The 24726-nt window shown below is 50.2% G+C and overlaps 1 protein-coding gene across 3 annotated transcripts in view; it reads right to left on the bottom strand.

Annotated features, from left to right (window-relative positions):
- Positions 1 to 9062, bottom strand: part of LOC134957026 (ubiquinol-cytochrome c reductase complex assembly factor 5) — a 38584-nt gene extending 29522 nt beyond the window's left edge. Inside the window, exon 1 of one of the 3 annotated variants that reach the window (XM_063938807.1) lies at positions 8967 to 9062. In XM_063938807.1, coding sequence (XP_063794877.1) covers positions 8967 to 9007 — 41 coding nt within the window. In that variant the 5' untranslated portion in view covers positions 9008 to 9062. Of the gene's footprint in view, positions 1 to 8856 lie in introns of all 3 variants that reach the window. The other 2 variants (XM_063938809.1, XM_063938808.1) reach the window with 2 other exon arrangements.
- Positions 9063 to 24726: the final 15664 nt, after the last annotated feature.

The raw sequence follows: 24726 nt of genomic DNA, 5'->3' as shown, positions 1-24726 counted from the left end.
GGCTTCAGTACCACAATATAGTGTGGAAAAATAATACCCTTTTCCTTGTCGTAGGAGGAGTACTTTGATTATCACCTGCTGGATATACAGCTTGTGAATTGTTTCCAATGCTGCCTCCCTGTCGGAGGGAGCCGTTGGTAAAGCAGACTTCAGGAATCTGCGAGGAGAAGATGTCTCGACTCTCCAATCTTTACCCCTGGGATAATACTCGTACGATCTAGGGGTCAACTTGCGAGTGATCCCACTGCGCCCTGAGACTCTTGAGACTACCCCCCCACCTTGAGTCCGCTTGCACGGCCCCAGCGTCATGCTGAGGACTTGGCAGACGCGGTGGAGGGCTTCTTTCCCTGGGAAAGGGCTGCCTGCTGCAGTCTACTTCCCTTACCTCTATGTCTGGGCAGATATGACTGGCCTTTTGCCTGCATGCCCTCATGGGAAAGGAAAGATTGAGGCTGAAAAGACGGTGTCTTTTTTAGCTGAGATGTAACTTGGGGTAAAAAAGGTTGGATTTCCCAGCTGTTGCTGTGGTCCCCAGGTCCGATGGACCGACCCCCAAATAACTCCTTCCCTTTATACAGCAATACTTCCATCTGCCGTATGGGATCTGTATCACCTGACCACTGTCGTGTCCCTGACATCTTCTGGGAGATATGGACAACGCACTTATCTTGATGCCAGAGAGCAAATATCCCTCTGTGCATCTCACATACATATATATAGAATGCATCCTATTAAATGCTCTACATGAATAAAATATTTTCAGTCAGGGAAACCGACCAAGCCAACCCAGCACTGCATCTCCAGGCTGATGGCGATCGCTGGTCGCAGTATAACCACCGTATGTGTGTATATACTTTTTAGGATATTTTTCCAGCTTCCTATCAGCTGGCTCCTTGAGGGCGGCCGTATCTGGAGACGGTAACGCCACTTGATAAGCGTGTGAGCGCCTTATCACCCTAAGGGGTGTTTCCCAACGTACCCTAATTTCTGGCGGGAAAGGGTATAACGCCAATATTTGCTATCGGGGTAACCCTACGCATCATCACACACTTCATTTTATTTTATCTGATTCAGGAAAAACTACAGGTAGTTTTTTCACTCCCACATAATACCCTTTCTTGTGGTACTTGTAGTATCAGAAACACGTAACACCTCCTTCATTGCCCTTAACGTGTGGCCCTAATGAGAAATACGTTTGTTTATTCACCGTCGACACTGTATTCAGTGTCCGTGTCTGTGTCTGTGTCGACCGACTGAGGTAAATGGGCGTTTTTAAAACCCCTGACGGTGTTTCTGAGACGCCTGGACCGGTCCTAATAGATTGTCGGCCGTCTCATGTCGTCAACCGACCTTGCAGCGTGTTGACATTCTCACGTAATTCTCTAAATAAGCCATCCATTCCGGTGTCGACTCCCTAGAGAGTGACATCACCATTACAGGCAATTTCTCCGCCTCCTCACCAACATCGTCCTCATACATGTCGACACACACGTACCGACACACAGCACACACACCGGGAATGCTCTGACAGAGGACAGGACCCACTAGCCCTTTGGGGAGACAGAGGGAGAGTCTGCCAGCACACACCAAAAACGCTATAATTATATAGGGACAACCTTATATAAGTGTTTCTCCCTTATAGCATCTTTTATATATATATACAATATCGCCAAAATCAGTGCCCCCCCTCTCTGTTTTAACCCTGTATCTGTAGTGCAGTGCAGGGGAGAGCCTGGGAGCCTTCTCTCCAGCTTTTCTGTGAGAGAAAATGGCGCTGTGTGCTGAGGAGATAGGCCCCGCCCCTTTTACGGCGGGCTCGTCTCCCGCTATTTTTGAAGTTAGGCAGGGGTTAAATATCTCCATATAGCCTCTGTGGGCTATATGTGAGGTATTTTTTGCCTCTAATAAGGTTTTTATTTGCCTCTCAGAGCGCCCCCCCCAGCGCTCTGCACCCTCAGTGACTGTTGTGTGAAGTGTGCTGAGAGGAAAATGGCGCACAGCTGCAGTGCTGTGCGCTACCTTTATGAAGACTCAGGAGTCTTCAGCCGCCGATTTTGGACCTCTTCTCTCTTCAGCGTCTGCAAGGGGGCCGGCGGCGCGGCTCCGGTGACCATCCAGGCTGTACCTGTGATCGTCCCTCTGGAGCTAGTGTCCAGTAGCCAAGCAGCAAATCCACTCTGCACGCAGGTGAGTTCACTACTTCTCCCCTAAGTCCCTCGTTGCAGTGATCCTGTTGCCAGCAGGACTCACTGTAAAGTAAAAAACCTAAGCTAAACTTTCTCTAAGCAGCTCTTTAGGAGAGCCACCTAGATTGCACCCTTCTCGTTCGGGCACAAAATCTAACTGGAGTCTGGAGGAGGGTCATAGGGGGAGGAGCCAGTGCACACCACCTGATCTGGTAAAAGCTTTACTTTTTTGTGCCCTGTCTCCTGCGGAGCCGCTATTCCCCATGGTCCTTTCAGGAACCCCAGCATCCACTTAGGACGATAGAGAAAATGCCTTTCCATAGTATAAACCTGTATCATATACTGTACATAGCCCCTTTGTATAATGTAAACCTGTGTAACACACAATACTGTACATTTGCATGGCAGATACCTATGTGATAAGCAAACCCACATTGTACGAAAGCATCAGCTCACAGTCACAGACATTCCAGGTAGAGGACAGTTTATTGCTTTGTTCCTGGAAATATCCCTATTTTCGATACCAGATAAATGCATAATATAATTCCTATTATTTTACAAATACAATGCAATTATATCTTTTTATTTAGTCTTTACTTATTCTCCAGGCATTGTTATATTTAAAATGGTAAAAAATGAATAAATAATCATAACATTATTATACGCAAGACAAGTAAGCCTGTCAATATAGAGAACTGTAATGTGTGTGATGTGTTTAAAAAATAAGATTTTACTCACCGGTAAATCTATTTCTCGTAGTCCGTAGTGGATGCTGGGAACTCCGTAAGGACCATGGGGAATAGACGGGCTCCGCAGGAGACTGGGCACTCTAAAAGAAAGATTAGGTACTATCTGGTGTGCACTGGCTCCTCCCTCTATGCCCCTCCTCCAGACCTCAGTTAGGATACTGTGCCCGGAAGAGCCGACACAATAAGGAAGGATTTTGAATCCCGGGTAAGACTCATACCAGCCACACCAATCACACCGTATAACTCGTGATACTATACCCAGTTAACAGTATGAAATAACTGAGCCTCTCAACAGATGGCTCAACAATAACCCTTTAGTTAGGCAATAACTATATACAAGTATTGCAGACAATCCGCACTTGGGATGGGCGCCCAGCATCCACTACGGACTACGAGAAATAGATTTACCGGTGAGTAAAATCTTATTTTCTCTGACGTCCTAGTGGATGCTGGGAACTCCGTAAGGACCATGGGGATTATACCAAAGCTCCCAAACAGGCGGGAGAGTGCGGATGACTCTGCAGAACCGAATGAGAGAACTCAAGGTCCTCCTCAGCCAGGGTATCAAATTTGTAGAATTTAGCAAACGTGTTTGCCCCTGACCAAGTTGCAGCTCGGCAAAGTTGTAAAGCCGAGACCCCTCGGGCAGCCGCCCAAGATGAGCCCACTTTCCTCGTGGAATGGGCTGTTACTGATTTAGGATGCGGCAATCCAGCCGCAGAATGCTCCAGCTGAATTGTGCTACAAATTCAGTGAGCAATAGTCTGCTTAGAAGCAGGAGCACCTATTTTGTTGGGTGCCTACAGGATAAAAAACGAGTCAGTTTTCCTGACTCCAGCCGTCCTGGAAATATAAATTTTTAAGGCCCTGACTACGTCCAGTAACTTGGAATCTTCCAAGTCCCTAGTAGCCGCAGGCACTACAATAGGTTGGTTCAAGTGAAAAGCTGATACCACCTCAGGGAGAAACTGGGGACGAGTCCTCAATTCTGCCCTATCCATATGGAAAATCAGATAAGGGCTTTTACATGACAAAGCCGCCAATTCTGACACACGCCTGGCCGAAGCCAAGGCCAATAACATGACCACTTTCCACGTGAGATATTTCAAATCCACAGTTTTAAGTGACTCAAACCAATGTGATTTTAAGAAACTCAACACCACGTTGAGATCCCAAGGTGCCACAGAAGGCACAAAAAAGGGGCTGAATATGTAGCACTCCCTTTACAAATGTCTGAACTCCAGGCAGTGAAGCCAGTTCTTTCTGGAAGAAAATCGACAGAGCCGAAATCTGGACCTTAATGGAACCCAATTTTAGGCCCATAGTCACTCCTGACTGTAGGAAGTGCAGAAAACGACCCAGCTGAAATTCCTCTGTTGGGGCCTTCCTGGCCTCACACCACGCAACATATTTTCGCCAAATACGGTGATAATGGTTTGCGGTTACTTCTTTCCTGGCTTTTATCAGCGTAGGAATGACTTCCTCCGGAATGCCCTTTTGCTTTAGGATCCGGAATTCAACCGCCATGCCGTCCAACGCAGCCGCGGTAAGTCTTGGAACAGACAGGGCCCCTGCTGTAGCAGATCCTGTCTGAGCGGTAGAGGCCATGGGTCCTCTGATATTATTTCTAGAAGTTCTGGGTACCAAGCTCTTCTTGGCCCATCCGAAACCACGAGTATTGTTCTTACTCCTTGTTTTCTTATTATTCTCAGTACCTTTGGTATGAGAGGCAGAGGAGGGAATACATAAACCGACTGGTACACCCACGGTGTCACTAGAGCGTCCACAGCTATTGCCCGAGGGTCCCTTGACCTGGCGCAATATCTAGTTTTTTGTTTAGGCGGGACGCCATCATGTCCACCTGTGGCCTTTCCCAACGGTTTACCAACAGTTGGAAGACTTCTGAATGAAGTCCCCACTCTCCCGGGTGTCGGTCGTGTCTGCTGAGGAAGTCTGCTTCCCAGTTGTCCACTCCCGGAATGAACACTGCTGACAGTGCTAAGACGTGATTTTCCGCCCATCGGAGAATCCTTGTGGCTTCTGCCATCGCCATCCTGCTTCTTGTGCCGCCCTGTCGGTTTACATGGGCGACTGCCGTAATGTCTGATTGGATCAGTACCGGCTGGTTTTGAAGCAGAGGCCTTGCCAGACTAAGGGCATTGTAAATGGCCCTCAGTTCCAGAATATTTATGTGTAGGGACGACTCCTGACTTGACCAAAGTCCTTGGAAATTTCTTCCCTGTGTGACTGCCCCCCAGCCTCGAAGGCTGGCATCCGTGGTTACCAGGACCCAGTCCTGTATGCCGAATCTGCGGCCCTCTTGAAGATGAGCACTCTGCAGCCACCACAGTAGAGATACCCTGGTCCTTGGAGACAGGGTTATCAGCCGATGCATCTGAAGATGCGATTCCGACCACTTGTCCAAGAGGTCCCACTGAAAGGTTCTTGCATGGAACCTGCCGAATGGAATTTTGCTTCGTAAGAAGCTACCATTTTTCCCAGGACTCGTGTGCAGTGATGCACCGATACCTGTTTTGGTTTCAGGAGGTCTCTGACTAGAGATGACAGCTCCTTGGCTTTCTCCTGCGGGAGAAACACTTTTTTTTTCTGTTCTGTGTCCAGAACCATCCCCAGGAACAGCAGGCGTGTGGTAGGAACCAGCTGTGACTTTGGAATGTATAGAATCCATCCGTGCTGTTGTAGCACTTCCCGAGATAGTGCTACTCCGACCAACAACTGCTTCATGGACCTCGCCTTTATAAGGAGATCGTCCAAGTACGGGATAATTAAAAACTCCCTTTTTTCGAAGGAGTATCATCATTTCTGCCATTACCTTGGTAAAGACCCTCGGTGCCGTGGACAGTCCAAACGGCAGTGTTTGGAATTGGTAATGGCAATCCTGTACCACAAATCTGAGGTACTCCTGGTGAGGATGGTAAATGGGGACATGTAGGTAAGCATCCTTGATGTCCAGGGATACCATGTAATCCCCCTACTCCAGGCTTGCAATAACCGCCCTGAGCGATTCCATCTTGAACTTGAATTTTTTTATGTATGTGTTCAAGGACTTCAAATTTAAAATGGGTCTCACCGAACCGTCCGGTTTCGGTACCACAAACAGTGTGGAATAGTAACCCCGTCCTTGTGGAAGTAGGGGCACCTTGACTATCACCTGCTGGGAATACAGCTTGTGAATTGCCTCTAGCACAGCCTCCCTGCCTGAGGGAGTTGTCGGCAAGGCAGATTTGAGGAAACGGCGGGGGGGAGACGCCTCGAATTCCAGCCTGTACCCCTAAAATACTACTTGAAGGATCCAGGGATCCATGTGAGCGAGCCCACTGATCGCTGAAATTTTTGAGGCGGCCCCCCACCATACCTGGCTACGCCTGTGGTGCCCCCGCGTCATGCGGTGGACTCAGAGGAAGCGGGGGAAGAATTTTGATTCTGGGAACTGGCTGACTGGTGCAGCTTTTTCCCTCTTCCCTCGTCTCTGTGCAGAAAGGAAGCGCCTTTGACCCGCTTGCTTTTCTGAAGCCGAAAGGACTGTACCTGATAATACAGTGCTTTCTTAGGCTGTGAGGAAACCTGAGGTAAAAAATTTTCTTCCCAGTTGTTGCTGTGGATACGAGGTCCCAGAGACCATCCCCAAACAATTCCTCACCCTTATAAGGCTCTATATGCCTTTTAAAGTCAGCATCACCTGTCCAGTGTCGGGTCTCTAATACCTTCCTGACAGAATGGCCATTGCATTAATTCTGGATGCCAGCCGGCAAAATATCCCTCTGTGCATCCCTCATATATAAGACGACGACTTATGTTCGCAAAATAGTATCCCTGTTTGACAGGGTTACAGACCACGCTGCAGCAGCACTATCTGCAGGTCTCAGTCTAGTACCTGAGTGTGTAAATACAGACTTCAGGATAGCCTCCTGCTTTTTATCAGCAGGTACCTTCAAAGTGGCCGTATCCTAAGACGGCAGTGCCACCTTTTTTGACAAACGTGTGAGCGCCTTATCCACCCTAGGGGATATCTCCCAGCGTAACTTATCCTCTGGCGGGAAAAGGTACGCCATCAGTAACTTTTTAGAAATTACCAGTTTCTTATCGGGGGAACCCACGCTTTTTCACACTTCATTCACTCATTTGATGGGGGAACAAAACACTGCCTGCTTTTTGTCCCCAAACATAAAACCCTTTTTTAGTGGTACTTGGGTTAATGTCAGAAATGTGTAACACATTTTTTATTGCCGGGATCATGTAACGGATGTTCCTAGTGGATTGTGTATATGTCTCAACCTCGTCGACACTGGAGTCAGACTCCGTGTCGACATCTGTGTCTGCCATCTGAGGGAGCGGGCGTTTTTGAGCCCCTGATGGCCTTTGAGACGCCTGCGCAGGTGCGGGCTGAGAAGCCGGCTGTCCCATAGCTGTTACGTCATCCAGCCTTTTATGTAAGGAGTTGACACTGTCGGTTTATACCTTCCACCTATCCATCCACTCTGGTGTCGGCCCACAGGGGGCGACATCCCATTTATCGGCATCTGCTCCGCCTCCACATAAGCCTCCTCATCAAACATGTCGACACAGCCGTACCGACACACCGCACACACACAGGGAATGCTCTGACTGAGGACAGGACCCCACACAGCCCTTTGGGGAGACAGAGAGTATGCCAGCACACACCAGAGCGCTATATAATGTAGGGATAAACACTATCACTGAGTGAATTTTCCCCAATAGCTGCTTGTATAAACAATATTGCGCCTAAATTTAGTGCCCCCCCTCTCTTTTTAACCGTTTGAGCCTGAAAACTACAGGGGAGAGCCTGGGGAGCTGTCTTCCAGCTACACTGTGAAGAGAAAATGGCGCCAGTGTGCCGAGGGAGATGCTCCGCCTCTTTTTCGCAGACTTTTCTCCCGCTTTTTTATGGATTCTGGCAGGGGTAATTATCACATATATAGCCTCTGGGGCTATATATTGTGATTATTTTGCCAGCCAAGGTGTTTTTATTGCTGCTCAGGGCGCCCCCCCCCCCCCAGCGCCCTGCACCCTCAGTGACCGGAGTGTGAAGTGTGTATGAGGAGCAATGGCGCACAGCTGCAGTGCTGTGCGCTACCTTGGTGAAGACTGAAGTCTTCTGCCGCCGATTTTCCGGACCATCTTCATGCTTCTGGCTCTGTAAGGGGGACGGCGGCGCGGCTCCGGGAACAAACACCAAGGACGGGTCCTGCGGTCGATCCCTCTGGAGCTAATGGTGTCCAGTAGCCTAAGAAGCCCAAGCTAGCTGCAAGCAGGTAGGTTCGCTTCTTCTTCTCCCCTTAGTCCCTCGTTGCAGTGAGCCTGTTGCCAGCAGGTCTCACTGTAAAATAAAAAACCTAACATATACTTTCTTTCTAGGAGCTCAGGAGAGCCCCTAGTGTGCATCCAGCTCGGCCGGGCACAGAAATCTAACTGAGGTCTGGAGGAGGGGCATAGAGGGAGGAGCCAGTGCACACCAGATAGTACCTAATCTTTCTTTTAGAGTGCCCAGTCTCCTGCGGAGCCAGTCTATTCCCCATGGTCCTTACGGAGTTCCCAGCATCCACTAGGACGTCAGAGAAATACCAGATAGCAAAGGATCTCTGGAAACATGATGCCACCTTTTCCGGTTATGTATAAAGCTCCTTTTTGCATTGAATGCATACAGCCTCTGCTAGTAGTCTGATCTAGTAGGGTAACACCTATACTCCCAGCTGCATAGCATACACTTCCAACGTACACTAACAGTATATACCCCTGATCACACACACGCTGTAATATACACGTGTATGACATTGTGAAGCTTAAGCTACCAGGTCGCACTGAGACTTGCTGTCCCAAACCTGGGTGACTGGCTACGCATGTTGCCTAGACATGGACCCATGTGAGTAGTAGCTCTGCACCTGCACCCAGTGTAACATATTGTAAGCAGAACATCGCAATCCCTCTTATGTACCACTCTGCCTCTGCACCACGGTCACACGAAGGCAACATAGACACAACCCACGGTCACCTCTCCCAGCCAGCAGCAGAGAACTCAGCCAGGACGAACATAAGTATCCCTCTGTGTGATCACTGAGTAAGGCGGCACCCGGCCAGCTGACAGAACGCTGCTGGAGGAGGAGGAGGAGGGTGGTGAGATAAACTTGTGTAATGGACAAGCATGACTGCACCCTGGGAATATATGGACAACATGACTGTACTCCGTGTAATCACTGTGTTTTAGTCATAATAACCATGGTCTCACACTATACCAGAGTCAATGTACTATTACAGAAGCAGCTGCCAGCACGCTGTGTTCGTGTTTTCCTGTTTCTTCTAATCTGTTGTTTCATATGAATTAGTTCAGCACATGCAGAAATGCCCTCTCTTCCTAATTCCCAGCAACTCTTCTGCATGTAGAGGTCTCTGATATCACCCCGGTCAGAATTTCCCAAACTCCATTACAGTCCAAGTTTTAAAGATATCCATGCTTGAGTCCAGGTGGTTAAATAAAATTGACTGAGGTACTAATGAAGTAACGTGCTCAAGCATGGATGTCCTTAAGACCTGGGGGTATATTTACTAAGCTCCCGATTTTGACCGAGTTGGTGTTTTTTCTTCAAAGTGCCATCTCGGGAATTTATTAAACACAAATCTCGGCAGTGATGATGGCATTCATATTTGTTTTGAAGGCAAAGAAAAAAATACGAATGAATACACGCCTGTTATTTTATACAACTCGGTAATTTACTAAAAATTCGAATTCACAATCACTGCCGGCAATAGCCAAACACTGCCGTGAAAAAATACAAATTGTAAAAAAACGCAGTTTTAAAATAGACCTGCTTTTTTTTTTACCGTGTTCTGATAGGCATGCACGGATCAGTGAGATCCGTGCATGTTTATCAGTGGGAAGGGGTGGGAAAGAGTTAAAAATCACAAAAAAAAATTGCGTGGGGTCCCCCCTCCTAAGCCTAACCAGCCTTGGGCTCTTTGAGCCGGTCCTGGTTGTAAAAATATGGGGGGAAAATTGACAGGGGTTCCACTATATTTTAACAACCAGCATCGGGCTCTGCGCCTGGTCCTGGTGCAAAAAATACGGGGGACAAAAAGCGTAGGGGTCCCCCGTATTTTTAACACCAGCACCGGGCTCCACTAGTCAGAGAGATGATGCCACAGCCGGGGGACACTTTTATATTGGTCCCTGCGGCCCTGGCATTAAATCACCAACTAGTCACCCCTGGCCGGGGTACCCTGGAGGAGTGGGGACCCCTTAAATCAAGGGGTCCCCCCCCTCCAGCCACCCAAGGGCCAGGGGTGAAGCCCGAAGCTGCCCCCCCCCCCCATCCAAGGGTGGCAGATGGGAGGCTGATAGCCTTTTGTTTAAAAAAAATATTGTTCTTTGTAGCAGAACTACAAGTCCCAGCAAGCCTCCACCGCAAGCTGGTAGTTGGAGAACCACAAGTACCAGCATGCAGGGGAAAAACGGTCCCACTGGTACCTGTAGTTCTACTACAAAAAAAAATACCCAAATAAAAACAAAACACACACACCTTGATAGTAAAATTTTATTACACATACATGCACACTTACATTCATACATACTTACCTATGTTGTGTTGACACGAAGCAGTCGGTCCTCTTCTCCAGTAGAATCCACGGGGTACCTGTAAATAAAAATTATACTCACAAAAAATCCTGTGTATATGTAGGGAGTTAGCAAAATAAAAAAAACGGATTCCCCGGACCACGCACTGAAAGGGGATCCATGTTTACACATGGATCCCCTTTCCCCGACTGGCGGGACCCCCCGTGACTCCTGTTAAAGAGGGTCCCTTCAGCCAATCAGGGAGCGCCACGTCATGGCACTCTCCTGATTGGCTGTGCGCTCCTGAGCTGTCAGTCAGGCGGCGCACTGTGAATACAATGTAGCGCATAGGCGCTCCATTGTATCCAATGGTGGGAACTTTGCGGTCTGCGGTAAACCGCGAGGTTAAGTGGGGCCAACCACAAGAGTGACAGCTTCTCGGGAAGATGATTGCGTGTTTCGAGGCTCTATAGTACGACAACATCGCAGAATCCGGCTGTCGGCACAAGTCCAATCCTCGCTAATTTGGTGGTCATTGCACAGGAGTCTCGCAGCAGGCAAGAGATTCGGCATCTGGGATTGGAGGATCCTCACAACGGATGCCAGTCTCAAAGGTTGGGGTGCCGTCCTGGGGGAGCATCAGTTTCAGGGCAGATGGACGTCACAGGAGAGCTGTCTACCCAGGAACATTCTCGAACTGAGAGCAGTTTACAATGCTCTTCTCTTAGCCAAGGACCTAGTGACGGGTCAATACTTGAAAATACAGTCGGACGATGTCAAAACGATGGCATACATAAACTGTCAAGGAGGAACAAAGAGCTGGATGGCTTTATAGGAAACCACAAAGATCTTATTGTGGGCAGAAAGGCGCAACATCGTCCTTTCGGCTGTGTTCATTCCAGGAGTGGAAAACTGGGAAGCAGATTATCTCAGTCTCCAGGACATGCATCCATGACAGTGGTGTCTACACCCACAAGTCTTCGAGGTGGTAGTGGTGAGGAGATGTGGCCTACCTCAAGTAGACCTAATGGCCTCTCGAAACAACCATCAACTGCCCAGAATGAGAGATCCAGCAGCAGAAGGAGTGGACGCATTAACACTTCCTTGGTTTTACAGAAGAGTTTACATTTTGCCACCAATTCTTCTCAATACCAAGGGTACTAAAGAAGGTGAAACGGCAAAGAGTGTGGGCAATTCTATTTGCACCAGACTGGCCCCGCAGGAGTTGGTACTCTGACTTGAGGGGTCTACTAGCAGAAGATCCTGGAGACTACCTCAGAGAGAAGACCTGCGGTCACGGGCCATTCCTCCACCCCAGACCTGACCAGGTTGCGTTTAACGACGTGGCTATTGAGACCAGGATCTTGAGAAATACAGAGATAGCAAAGGCGGCTATTCCTACAATGATAGCAGCTAGGAAACAGGTCACGGCCATGCATACTACAGTATATGGCAGAGATACATGAACTGGTGTCGGGAACGGGGGTTTGGATTCCATAGCATTCCACCTGTCTAGGCTTTTACATTTTCTCCATGCAGGTTTAGATGGAGGCCTATGTTTAGGTTCCTTGAAGGTACAGATTTTGGCTCTCTCCATCCTCTTTCAACAGCGCTTTGCATCTTTACAGGGGGTCAGACTTTCTTACAGGGAGTTCTGAGGATACAACCTCCTTTTTCGCCCTCCCACAGCACCGTGGGACCTGAACTTGGTGTTGGAATATTTAACATCAACACCCTTTGAACCTTTGGAGAGAGCAGAATTGAAATATCTCTTCTGGAAGGTCACGCTGTTACTTGCCTTAGCTTCGGCCGGACGGGTGTATGAGTTGGGAGCCTTATCGTGCAAGAGTCCTTTTCTAATTTTCCATGAAAATGGGGCAGAACTCTGTACGAGCGCAGAGTTTTCTTCCTAGGGTAGTTTTGAGGTTTCACATAAACCAGCCAATTGTGGTCCCATCTTTTCAAGGAGTTGAAAATGGGGACGTGTCTTTGGACGTTGTAAGAGCTCTATGGATATATGTGAAGATTACGTTGTCCATCAGACAGTCGGACCATTTGTTTGTTCTTTATGATGGTCCAAAGAAGGGTTGGCCAGCATCTACACAGACTGTGGCCACATGGATTAGGCTTACCAGTAAGCAAGCATACTTATCCTATGGTAAACGGGTTCCGGTTCAGGTTGGTGCCCATACCAACAGATCAGTGGGTGCCTCATGGGCGGCAGACAGAGGTGCATCTACTACTCACCTTTGCAGAGCGGCAATGTGGTCATCAGCACACACGTTCACGAGATTCTACAAGTTCCATACGTTTGCGTCCAGAGATTCCAAGTTTGGACGTTTAGATTTGCAGGCCACTGACAGCACTCCCACCCTTGGGGGTAACTTTGGGACGTCCTCTACTGTATAAGCTGTTCCAGTGTCCCCTAGTGGATGAAAAAGAAAAGACCGATAAATCCATTTCTCTGAATCCACTCAGGGACACTGGACGCCCGCCTTGGTGCTGTCAACCTGCTGTGTTTAGTTTCTTGTGGAACAGTTCATGCAAACAGCGTTAGTTTTCTGTTAACAGAGTTCTTGGATGTTGTTTGATTTCTTGTACGGTAGGCTCCTCACCATTGGTTTGTAGTCTCATGTCCTATTCTCTCCGTCAAATTTTCCAAACTGAGGGATGAGGGGCGTGAAAGGGGGAGGAGCCGGCTGTGCAGACAAGGTTTAATTTTAGATTGTGCCACACCTCCGGTTGCAAGCTTCACACCCTTACTGTATAAGCTGTTCCAGTGTCCCCGAGTGGATTCAGAGAAATGTATTTATCGTTAAGTACCAAAATCCTCTTTTCTGCTGTTGTCTGCGTAAGAGCCAGCCACCATGTATAATTAACATTGATGGTATGGTCTTTATTGCTGATAAGCTTTTGGCTGTGCCCCCCAAATCCTGACCTGGTTAATGAGGTTCTATGTATAGTCATGTTTCTGCAGGTCCGATTATGCAAGAACACGTCTTTACTGTATTTTACATCTGTATTTGATGTCAAGATTTTGCCCATGCTGCACCCTACATCTGGAACTCTCTCCCTCTACCTACCAGACACTCCCCCTGTCTCCAACTCCCCTCCAACTTCGCACTGAACTACTGACCCAGGGCACACTGAACTCAAAAAGCTAGGTGACAAAAATCCTAGTTTCGTACTGACTGAGAGACAGAGCGCAATCGGGGGAGGGGGGGTGACACTGAGAGACAGAGGGGAGATCACTGAGAGATGGGGGGCACTGAGAGATGGATATGTTGTGGGAGAGTTGTCACTGAGAGACAGAGGAGAATTTGTGTGTGAGGGGGGGAGGGGTCACAGAGACAGGAGAATGTGGTGGTGTCACTAAGACAGAGGGGAATGTGTGTGTGCGTGTGTGTGTGTGTGTGTGTGTGTGTGTGTGTGTGTGTGTGTGTGTGTGTGTGTGTGTGTGTGTGTGTTACATCTGCCCCACCTGCAGCATGCTTTTGCTCAGTTGTGTGCTTTTTTTGCTTTGCTAACAAACCAGAATCAGGCCCATAATTCCTAATTGGGCAGCACAGACGGTGTAATGGTTAGCATTACTGCCTGATAGTACTGCGGTCATGGGTTTGATCCTACCATGGCCCTATCTGTGTAGAGTTTGTATATTCTACCAGTGCTTGCGTGGGTTTCCTCCGGGTACTCCGGTTTCCTCCCACAATGCAAAAATATACTGGTAGGTTAATTGGCTACCAACAAAAATAACTCTAGCGTGAATGAGTGTGCATGTACATGTGGTAGGGAATATAGATTGTAAGCTCCGCTGGGGCAGGGACTGATGTGAATGACCAAATATTCTCTGTAAAGCGCTGCAGAATATGTGTGCGCTATATACATAACTGGTAATAAATAATTCCTCCACTCATTGGTCGGACATGATTGGTACCCAGTAGTGACTTTATCGCAAAGCAATATAAGGGGACCCGCCGACAGGGGTATTTAATGGAGGAAACAGAGCATGTCGCTCTGTCTCCACTCCTGCACAGTTTTCTGTCACTGTGCTGTGCTGCGCATCAGAAAGGAGCCGACACATTGGAGGAAGGGAGAATATTCCAGAGGGTACAGGTCAGAGTATATAGAAGGTAAGGTGAGGATAGGTGGTTGGGGATTTGGTAGTGGCCGGTCCTTTTGTTTGAGGATGCAGCAGGTCCGCGTGGCGAAAGGTCGGTGTTTGCGACGATGGCCGGTCCAGGAGGGGTGTTGACAGGGCAGTAAAGAGCCTGGTCGGGCACAGGTACTTTTCAGGGGGCGTGGCCTAACTATGGGAAGCGTGGCCATGCACACTTACCAAAAAAAAAGAAAGAAAAAATAGTACTTTAGGGGCCTCTTTGGCCACACTGCAGCACAGCACACAGCAACATGTGGTAGGCTGAGAAGAGCTGCAGCCGCTACTGCCAGGTAAGGGGTGAGGGGACGGGACTTGGGCCACTATTGGGTCCCTCTATCAGACCTGGGCCTAGGTAAATAGTACCTGCTCTCCCCTCTCTTGGCACCACTGGGTGTTGATAGCGGCAGCAGGTCTGGGGAGGGGTGTGTTTGGGGTGCTGGCAGGTCAGGGCAGGGGGTAAGGTGTTTGCGGTGGCTGGTCCCGAGGAATGGGGAGAAACTGCGCTGTTAAGATCCCTTTATTTGATTGTAATGTGTTCGTGTAAAAAAAAAAAAAATTGAGGTTATTTCTGAAGAAGCTGGAGGGGGGTGGAGAGAGCAGCTGATACAGGCAGGAGGGAGGGGGGGGGGGGGGGGGGGCTGTTGATAGCTGCGACAGCAGGTCCAAGAAATTATGTGTATTTATGGTGGCAGCAGGTCTGCTGGGGTTGATAGCGGCAGGTCTGTGAGGGGGATTGTGTTTGCGGCGACAGGTCCCGGGGGAAGGGCGTGGTATGATAGCAGCAGCATGTAAGGGGTGGGAGGAGTGGTGTTAGCAGCAGCATGTCCAGTCCCAGGTGTGTGTGTAGGGTGTATGTGGCGGCGACCAGTCCTGGAAGGGGGTGGTAACGGCGGCCTCTTTTCAGGTGCTTGCCTCTAAATTAAACAGTGTTCATTCATCCAATCCGCTCATAACAATTTTGTCACTGGGAGCATTGCTCCATTGCTGTATAAGGATGACATTTAATTCCTGCTTCTTGTAATAAAATATTTCTCTTACGTCCTAGGAGATACTGGGAATCCATTTAGTACCATGGGGTATAGACGGGTCCACTAGGAGCCATGGGCACTATAGAAGTTTGATTGTGTGTGCTGGCTCCTCCCTCTATGCCCAGTGCCAGATTAAGGTTCTCATGGGCCTGGAGCTGTAATTTATGAAGGGCCTACTGTGTGCCGCTGCAGGGGGTGGGACCAGCATGGTGGGGGTGTGACTACTGATATTGGGGTGTGGTCTGTGCAGTGTGATCTGGCTAGCACCATGGAGGGCATAGCTACCCACCTACCTAACTATGGTTTATTTTTGTGTTACGAGCCAATTAACCTACCAGTATATATTTGGATTGTGACAGTAGGAAACCCATGCAAGTACGGGGAGAATATACAAACTCCACACAGTTAGGGCCATGGTGGGAATCAAACCCATGATGTTAGTGCTGTAAGGCAGTAAAGCTAACCATTACACCATCTGTAGACCTGTTAGTGGTGCCACTCCAAGCCACATGGGAACTTTTGCCCCAGAACATTTTAAAAATACATTTATATAATGCTATCCTATGACTAAACTCAATGAGCATCTACTGCTATGGTTTTTTCCAATATGCATTTTCAGGTTTTTTTAACATGCCACAACCATGTAAATATTATACTACCACTAACCCTACACCCGCTCCCCACACACACTACCCCTGCATCCGCTCCCCGCACACACTACCCTTCCGCTAACCATACACCCGCTCCCCACACACTACACTACCCCTGCACCTACACCTCGCACACACTACACTACCCCTGCACCTACACCTCGCACACACTACACTACCCCTGCACCTACTCCCCACACACACTACACTACCCCTGCACCTACTCCTCGCACACACTACACTACCCCTGCACCTACTCCCCGCACACACTACACTACCCCTGCACCTACTCCCCGCACACACTACACTACCCCTGCACCTACTCCCCGCACACACTACACTACCCCTGCACCTACTCCCCGCACACACTACACTACCCCTGCACCTACTCCCCGCACACACTACACTACCCCTGCATCCGCTCCCCGCACACACTACACTACCCCTGCACCCGCTCCCCGCACACACTACTCTTCCGCTAACCCTACACCCGCTCCCCACACACACTACACTACCCCTGGGCCTGCACCTACTCCCCGCACACACTACACTACCCCTGCACACACTACCCTTCCGCTAACCCTACACCCGCTCCCCACACACACTACACTACCCCTGCACCTACTCCCCACACACACTACACTACCCCTGCACCTACTCCCCACACACTACACTACCCCTGCACCTACTCCTCGCACACACTACACTACCCCTGCACCTATTCCCCACCCACACTACACTACCCCTGCACCTACTCCCCGCACACACTACACTACCCCTGCACCTACTCCCCGCCCACACTACGCTACCCCTGCACCTACTCCCCGCACACACTACACTACCCCTGCACTTACTCCCCGCACACACTACACTTCCCCTGTACACGCTTCCTGCACACACTACACTACCTCTGCATCCGCTCCCCGCACACACTACCCTTCCGCTAACCCTACACCCGCTCCCCACACACACTACACTACCCCTGCACCTACTCCTCGCACACACTACACTACCCCTGCACCCTCTCCCCGCACACACTACCCCTAACCCTGCACCTGCTCCTCGCACACACTACCCCTAACCCTGCACCCTTTCCCCGCACACACTACCCCTATCCCTGCACCCGCTCCTCGCACACACTACCCCTAACCCTGCACCCTCTCCGCGCACACACTACCCCTAACCCCGCACCCGCTCCTCGCACACACTACCCCTAACCCTGCACCCGCTCCTCGCACACACTACCTCTAACCCTGCACCTGCTCCTCGCACACACTACCCCTAACACTGCACCCGCTCCCCGCACACACTATCCCTAACCCTACACCCGCACACACTACCCCTAACCCCACACCCGCACCCTGCACACACTACCCTTTACCCTGCACCCGCTCCCCGCACACACTACCCCTAACCCTGCACCAGCACCCCGCACACACTACCCCTAACCCTACACCCGCTCCCCGCACACACTACCGCTAACCCTGCACCCGCTCCCCGCACACACTACCCCTAACCCTGCCCCCTGCACACACTACCCCTAACCCTGCACCCGCTCCACGCACACCACTATCCCTAACCCTGCACCCGCTCCTCGCACACACTACCCCTAACCCTGCCCCCTGCACACACTACCCCTAACCCTGCACCCGCTCCACGCACACCACTATCCCTAACCCTGCACCCGCTCCTCGCACACACTACCCCTAACCCTGCACCCGCTCCCCACACACACTACCCCTAACCCTGTACCCGCTCCTCGCACACACTACCCATAACCCTGCACCCGCTCCTCGCACACACTATCCCTAACCCTGCACCCGCACCCCGCACACACTACCCCTTACCCTGCACCCGCTCCCCGCACACACTACCCCTAACCCTGCACCCGCTCCCCGCACACAGTACCCCTAACCCCACACCCGCACCCTGCACACACTACCCCTAACCCTGCACCCGCTCCCCGCACACACTAACCCTGCACCAGCACCCCGCACACACTACCCCTAACCCTACACCCGCACACACTACCGCTAACCCTGCACCCGCTCCCCGCACACGCTACCCCTAACCCTGCACCCGCTCCACGCACACACTACCCCTAACCCTGCACCCTCTCCTCGCACACACTACCCCTAACCCTACACCCGCACCCCGCACACACTACCCATATCCCTGCACCCGCTCCCCGCACACACTACCCCTAACCCCGCACACACTACCCCTATTCCTGCACCCGCTACCCGCACACACTACCCATGGGTTGACAGCAGGGACTTTTTGCTGTGAGATGGAGCCACAACTCCCCCTCTTGTATATAAACAGGGGCTTCTTTGCAGTGTGGTGCGGTGGGTGGGGGGATACCCCTCTTGTATATACTGTACATAGGGGCAATTTGTAGGGGAGCTCTGAACATACAGAGCTTTTCTCCCTTATTCTGAAAGTGCTCTCATGGCAATGCCACGCCCCCCTCCCCTTCCCCCACACACTTCTAGATCCAGGGTGACCTACTACCTCCCTCCTCCCGTCCCGCTGTCCCAGCTACAAAAAATAGCCACCCCCTCATCCTTGGACGCCGGGTACCTGAGGTTCATCATGGGCTGCAGCCGCGGATAGTATGTGCAGCTAGGCCACTCCCCCTTGTCATAGTCTGCTTCCCCTTGCCCTCCCGGGACTGTCAGATGACATCACTTGGAGGCGGGGCCTAAACACTCATCACTGAGAGGTGTGGCTTGCGTACAAGGGGCGAGGCTACGTCCCGGAATTTACAATAGTGCACTATACGTGCCTTGGTGCCCCCCCGAATCTGCACAAGAAGGGTGTGATGCTGGAGGAGATGGGTCTGGCGCTGTAGGCTGCAGTAGAAGGAAATTTGTTTTCCTGTCTACAGCAGCATGGACATCTATGGGCAGATGCAGTGGGGCCTATTTTGGAGAGTGGGACTGGAGCTGCAGCTCCATCCGCCCCATTGTTAATCCGGCCCTGTCTATGCCCCTCCTACCAGACTCAGTTTAAAAAATGTGCCCGGAGGAGCCGGTCACGTCTCTGGAAGCTGCTGAAGAGTTTTCTTCATTTATTTTTAAAATTTGTTATTTTCAGGCAGGACTGGATGGCACCAGCCTGCCTGGTTCGTGGGACTTGGGGGGGGGACCCAACCCCACCCCACTAAGGGTTAATGATCCTGTTCCCCGATGACAGGACGCTAGGTTCTGAGGGAATTACGGCGAGCGTACATTCCTGCAACACACCGCCACACCTAACAGAGCCAGAAGAATGAAGAGTGGTGAGTACTAAGCCGGCATCCCGGTTAGCGGGCCGCCAGCCATTATGGTGGCATGAGGGTAAGGAGACGCACGGCTTCTACATGACACAAACGCTGAACAGCGGACACATGGGGTAATCCAGATTGATCGTAGCAGCAAATTTGTTAGCAGATGGGCAAAACCATGTGCACTGCAAGGGGGGGGGGCAGAAATAACATGTGCAAACCTGGATGATCTTCTGATAAAGGCACCGTCCAGGGAGCGGATGTTGGACAACATTGCTCTCTCAACTAGACTACTCCTGGATCATGGGTGGATTCTGAACCTACCAAAATCCCACCTAGACCCAACACAGAGGCTTCCTTTCCTGGTGAATGATACTGGACACAGAGTCTCAGAAAGTATTCCTTCCCTTGGAAAAGGCAATGGTAATCCAGTCGATGGTTCGGGCTGTCCTGAAGCCAACCCGGATTTCGGTGCATCTCTGCATATGCCTTCTGGGGGAAATGGTGGCCTCTTACAAGTGATTCAGTACGGAAGGTTTCATGCGAGGCCCTTCCAGCTGGATCTGTTGGACAAATGATCCAGATCACATCTCACATGCACCAGAGGATTCGTCTGTCTCAAAAAACCAGGATCTCCCTCCTGTGGTGGTTACAAACTTCTCACTTAGTCGAGGGTCGGAGGTTTGGGATTCAGAATTGGATTCTGCAAACCACAGACGCAAGCCTCACAGGTTGGGGCGCAGTCACCCAGGGAGTGCAGTTTCAGGGAAGATGGTCAAGTTAGGAAGTCGTCCTTCCAATCAACATCCTGGAACTCAGGGCTATCTACAACGCCTTTTGGAAGGCCGCATTTCTTCTTCATAATCAGGCTATTCAGGTCCAATCAGACAATGTGACGGCAGTGACGTACATAAACCGACAGGGCGGATGAAAAGCAGAGCCGCAATGTCAGAGGTGTCAAGAATTCTCCTCTGGGCAGAAGAACACACCATGGCGTTGTCAGCGGTCCTCATTCAGGGAATAGACAACTGGGAAGTAGACTTCCTCAGCAGACCTGCACCCGGGGGAATGGGGCCTTCACCCGGAGGTGTTCTGGTGGTTGACATGTCGGTGGGGATATCCACAAATCGACATGATGGCCTCTCGACTCAACAAGAAGCTCAAGTGGTATTGTTCCAGGTCGAGAGACCCACAGGCAGTGGCGGTAGATGCCCTGACAACTCCTTGGGTCTACCAGCTGGTGTACGTGTTTCCTCCACTTCCTCTGATCCCAAGAATTCTAAAAAGGATAAAAAGGGAAAGGGTTTAAGCAATCCTCATTGCTCCAGACTGGCCATGAAAGGCTTGGTGTGCGGATCTTCTCGAGATCCGTGATCCGTGGCCTCAAAGATCCGATGCTGCTTGAAGATCCAAGATCTGTGGCCTCGAAGATCCGAGATCCGTGGCCTCGAAGATCCGATGCTGCTCGAAGATCCGTGGTCTCTACCTCTTCACGAGGATCTTCTGTAACAAGGCCCGTTTGTCTATCAAGACTTACCGCGGCTACGTTTAACGGCATGGAAGTGAACGGCTGATTCTAGCCAGGAGAGGGATTCCTGACAAGGTCGTCCCGACTATGATCCAAGCCAGACTCAGTTTAAAAAATGTGCCCGGAGGAGCCGGTCACGTCTCTGGAAGCTGCTGAAGAGTTTTCTTCATTTATTTTTAAAATTTGTTATTTTCAGGCAGGACTGGATGGCACCAGCCTGCCTGGTTCGTGGGACTTGGGGGGGGACCCAACCCCACCCCACTAAGGGTTAATGATCCTGTTCCCCGCTGACAGGACGCTAGGTTCTGAGGGAATTACGGCGAGCGTACATTCCTGCAACACACCGCCACACCTAACAGAGCCAGAAGAATGAAGAGTGGTGAGTACTAAGCCGGCATCCCGGTTAGCGGGCCGCCAGCCATTATGGTGGCATGAGGGTAAGGAGACGCACGGCTTCTACATGACACGAACGCTGAACAGCGGACACATGGGGTAATCCAGATTGATCGTAGCAGCAAATTTGTTAGCAGATGGGCAAAACCATGTGCACTGCAAGGGGGGGGGGCAGAAATAACATGTGCAAACCTGGATGATCTTCTGATAAAGGCACCGTCCAGGGAGCGGATGTTGGACAACATTGCTCTCTCAACTAGACTACTCCTGGATCATGGGTGGATTCTGAACCTACCAAAATCCCACCTAGACCCAACACAGAGGCTTCCTTTCCTGGTGAATGATACTAGACACAGAGTCTCAGAAAGTATTCCTTCCCTTGGAAAAGGCAATGGTAATCCAGTCGATGGTTCGGGCTGTCCTGAAGCCAACCCGGATTTCGGTGCATCTCTGCATATGCCTTCTGGGGAAAATGGTGGCCTCTTACAAGTGATTCAGTACGGAAGGTTTCATGCGAGGCCCTTCCAGCTGGATCTGTTGGACAAATGATCCAGATCACATCTCACATGCACCAGAGGATTCGTCTGTCTCAAAAAACCAGGATCTCCCTCCTGTGGTGGTTACAAACTTCTCACTTAGTCGAGGGTCGGAGGTTTGGGATTCAGAATTGGATTCTGCAAACCACAGACGCAAGCCTCACAGGTTGGGGCGCAGTCACCCAGGGAGTGCAGTTTCAGGGAAGATGGTCAAGTTAGGAAGTCGTCCTTCCAATCAACATCCTGGAACTCAGGGCTATCTACAACGCCTTTTGGAAGGCCGCATTTCTTCTTCATAATCAGGCTATTCAGGTCCAGTCAGACAATGTGACGGCAGTGACGTACATAAACCGACAGGGCGGATGAAAAGCAGAGCCGCAATGTCAGAGGTGTCAAGAATTCTCCTCTGGGCAGAAGAACACGCCATGGCGTTGTCAGCGGTCCTCATTCAGGGAATAGACAACTGGGAAGTAGACTTCCTCAGCAGACCTGCACCCGGGGGAATGGGGCCTTCACCCGGAGGTGTTCTGGTGGTTGACATGTCGGTGGGGATATCCACAAATCGACATGATGGCCTCTCGACTCAACAAGAAGCTCAAGTGGTATTGTTCCAGGTCGAGAGACCCACAGGCAGTGGCGGTAGATGCCCTGACAACTCCTTGGGTCTACCAGCTGGTGTACGTGTTTCCTCCACTTCCTCTGATCCCAAGAATTCTAAAAAGGATAAAAAGGGAAAGGGTTTAAGCAATCCTCATTGCTCCAGACTGGCCATGAAAGGCTTGGTGTGCGGATCTTCTCGAGATCCGTGATCCGTGGCCTCAAAGATCCGATGCTGCTTGAAGATCCAAGATCTGTGGCCTCGAAGATCCGAGATCCGTGGCCTCGAAGATCCGATGCTGCTCGAAGATCCGTGGTCTCTACCTCTTCACGAGGATCTTCTGTAACAAGGCCCGTTTGTCTATCAAGACTTACCGCGGCTACGTTTAACGGCATGGAAGTGAACGGCTGATTCTAGCCAGGAGAGGGATTCCTGACAAGGTCGTCCCGACTATGATCCAAGCCAGGAAAGGGGTAACGTCTAAACATTACCACAGTATCTGGAAGAAATATGTCTCTTGGTGTAAGAGCAGACAATATTCTATGGTGGAATTTCTGCTTTTTCTGCAGTTGGGAGTGGATGTGGTCCTACGTCTAAGCTCCATAAAAGTCCAGATTCCGGCCTTGTCTGTTTTCTTTCAGAAACAATTGGCTTCTCTCCCTGAATTCCAGACATTCTTTAAAGGTGTTCTGCACATCCAACCTCCCTTTGTGTCTCCCACGGCACCTTGAGATCTCAATTTGGTGCTGCAGTTCCTCCAATCGCACTGATTTGAACTGTTACAGGAGGTTGACGTAAAGTACCTTACGTGGAAGACCGTCACACTATTGGCCTTGGCTTCAGCAAGACGTGTGTCGGAGTTGGGGGCATTGTCTTACAAGAGCCCCTACGTCATTTTCCATGAGGACTGGACAGAGCTGAACTCAGGACTCCTCAGCAATTTCTTCCTAAGGTGGAAACACATAAACCAACCTATTGTGGTTCCAGTTGTTACAGACACCTCAGCTAGTTCAAAGTTTGGATGTTGTGAGGGCTTTGAAGGTGTATGTAAAGAGAACAGCTCGTCACAGGAAATCGGACTCGCTGTTCATTCTCTATGATCGCAATAAAATTGGGTGTCCTGCTTCAAAGCAGTCAATTGCACGCTGGATCAAGCTCACTATCCAGCATGCTTATTCCACGGCAGGCTTGCCGGTTCCAAAATCTGTACAGGCCCACTCTACTAGGTCGGTGGGTTCTTCTTGGGTGGCTGCCCAGGGGTGTCTCAGCTTTACAGCTCTGCCGAGCAGCTATTTGGTCAGGTTCGAACAGGTTTGCTAAGTTTTTCAAGTTTGATACTTTGGCCTCTGAGGACCTCGCGGTTTGGGAGCTTTGGTACTTTCCCATGGTACTAAATGAATTCCCAGTATCCCCTAGGACGTAAGAGAAAATAGGTTTTTAATTACCTACCAGTAAAGCCTTTTCTCATAGTCCGTAGTGGATACTGGGCGCCCGCCCCGTGCTTCGTTCTTCCTGCTCTGTTACTTGGTTAAGAACTGTTGTTTGGTTCAGCTGTTGCTGTCCCTGTTTACAAGTTTTGGTTAGCATGGCTTTCCTCTTGTTATGGTTGTGCTGGTTCGAAATCTCACCACTTTCCTTTTCTAAATACTTCTCTCAAAGTATGTCCGTCTCCTCGCGCACGGTTTCCTTGACTGAGTCTAGTAGGAGGGGCATAGAGGGAGGAGCCAGCACACCTAATCAGACTTCTATAGTGCCCTTGGCTCCTAGTGGACCCGTCTATACCCCATGGTACTAAATGGATTCCCAGCATCCCCTATGGACTACGAGAAAAGGATTTACCGGTATGTAATTAAAATCCTATTTTGTCAGTGTGCAGATGAATGTGGTTTATAAATGCATGTTTACATACAGTAAAAAGCAAATGTAGAGTCAAAACACATTTTACTCCGCAAAACAGAATATTGTTTCATTTTTATTTTTGGATGCATAGCTCTATATTAGCGCAGGTGTCATAGTGTAGTTCAGGGCTTAAATGCGCTAACTTAA

This window comes from Pseudophryne corroboree, chromosome 9 (assembly GCF_028390025.1).
Source record: "Pseudophryne corroboree isolate aPseCor3 chromosome 9, aPseCor3.hap2, whole genome shotgun sequence".
In the NCBI taxonomy this organism is placed as follows: domain Eukaryota; kingdom Metazoa; phylum Chordata; class Amphibia; order Anura; family Myobatrachidae; genus Pseudophryne; species Pseudophryne corroboree.
This window is presented reverse-complemented; position numbering and strand designations above follow the sequence as displayed.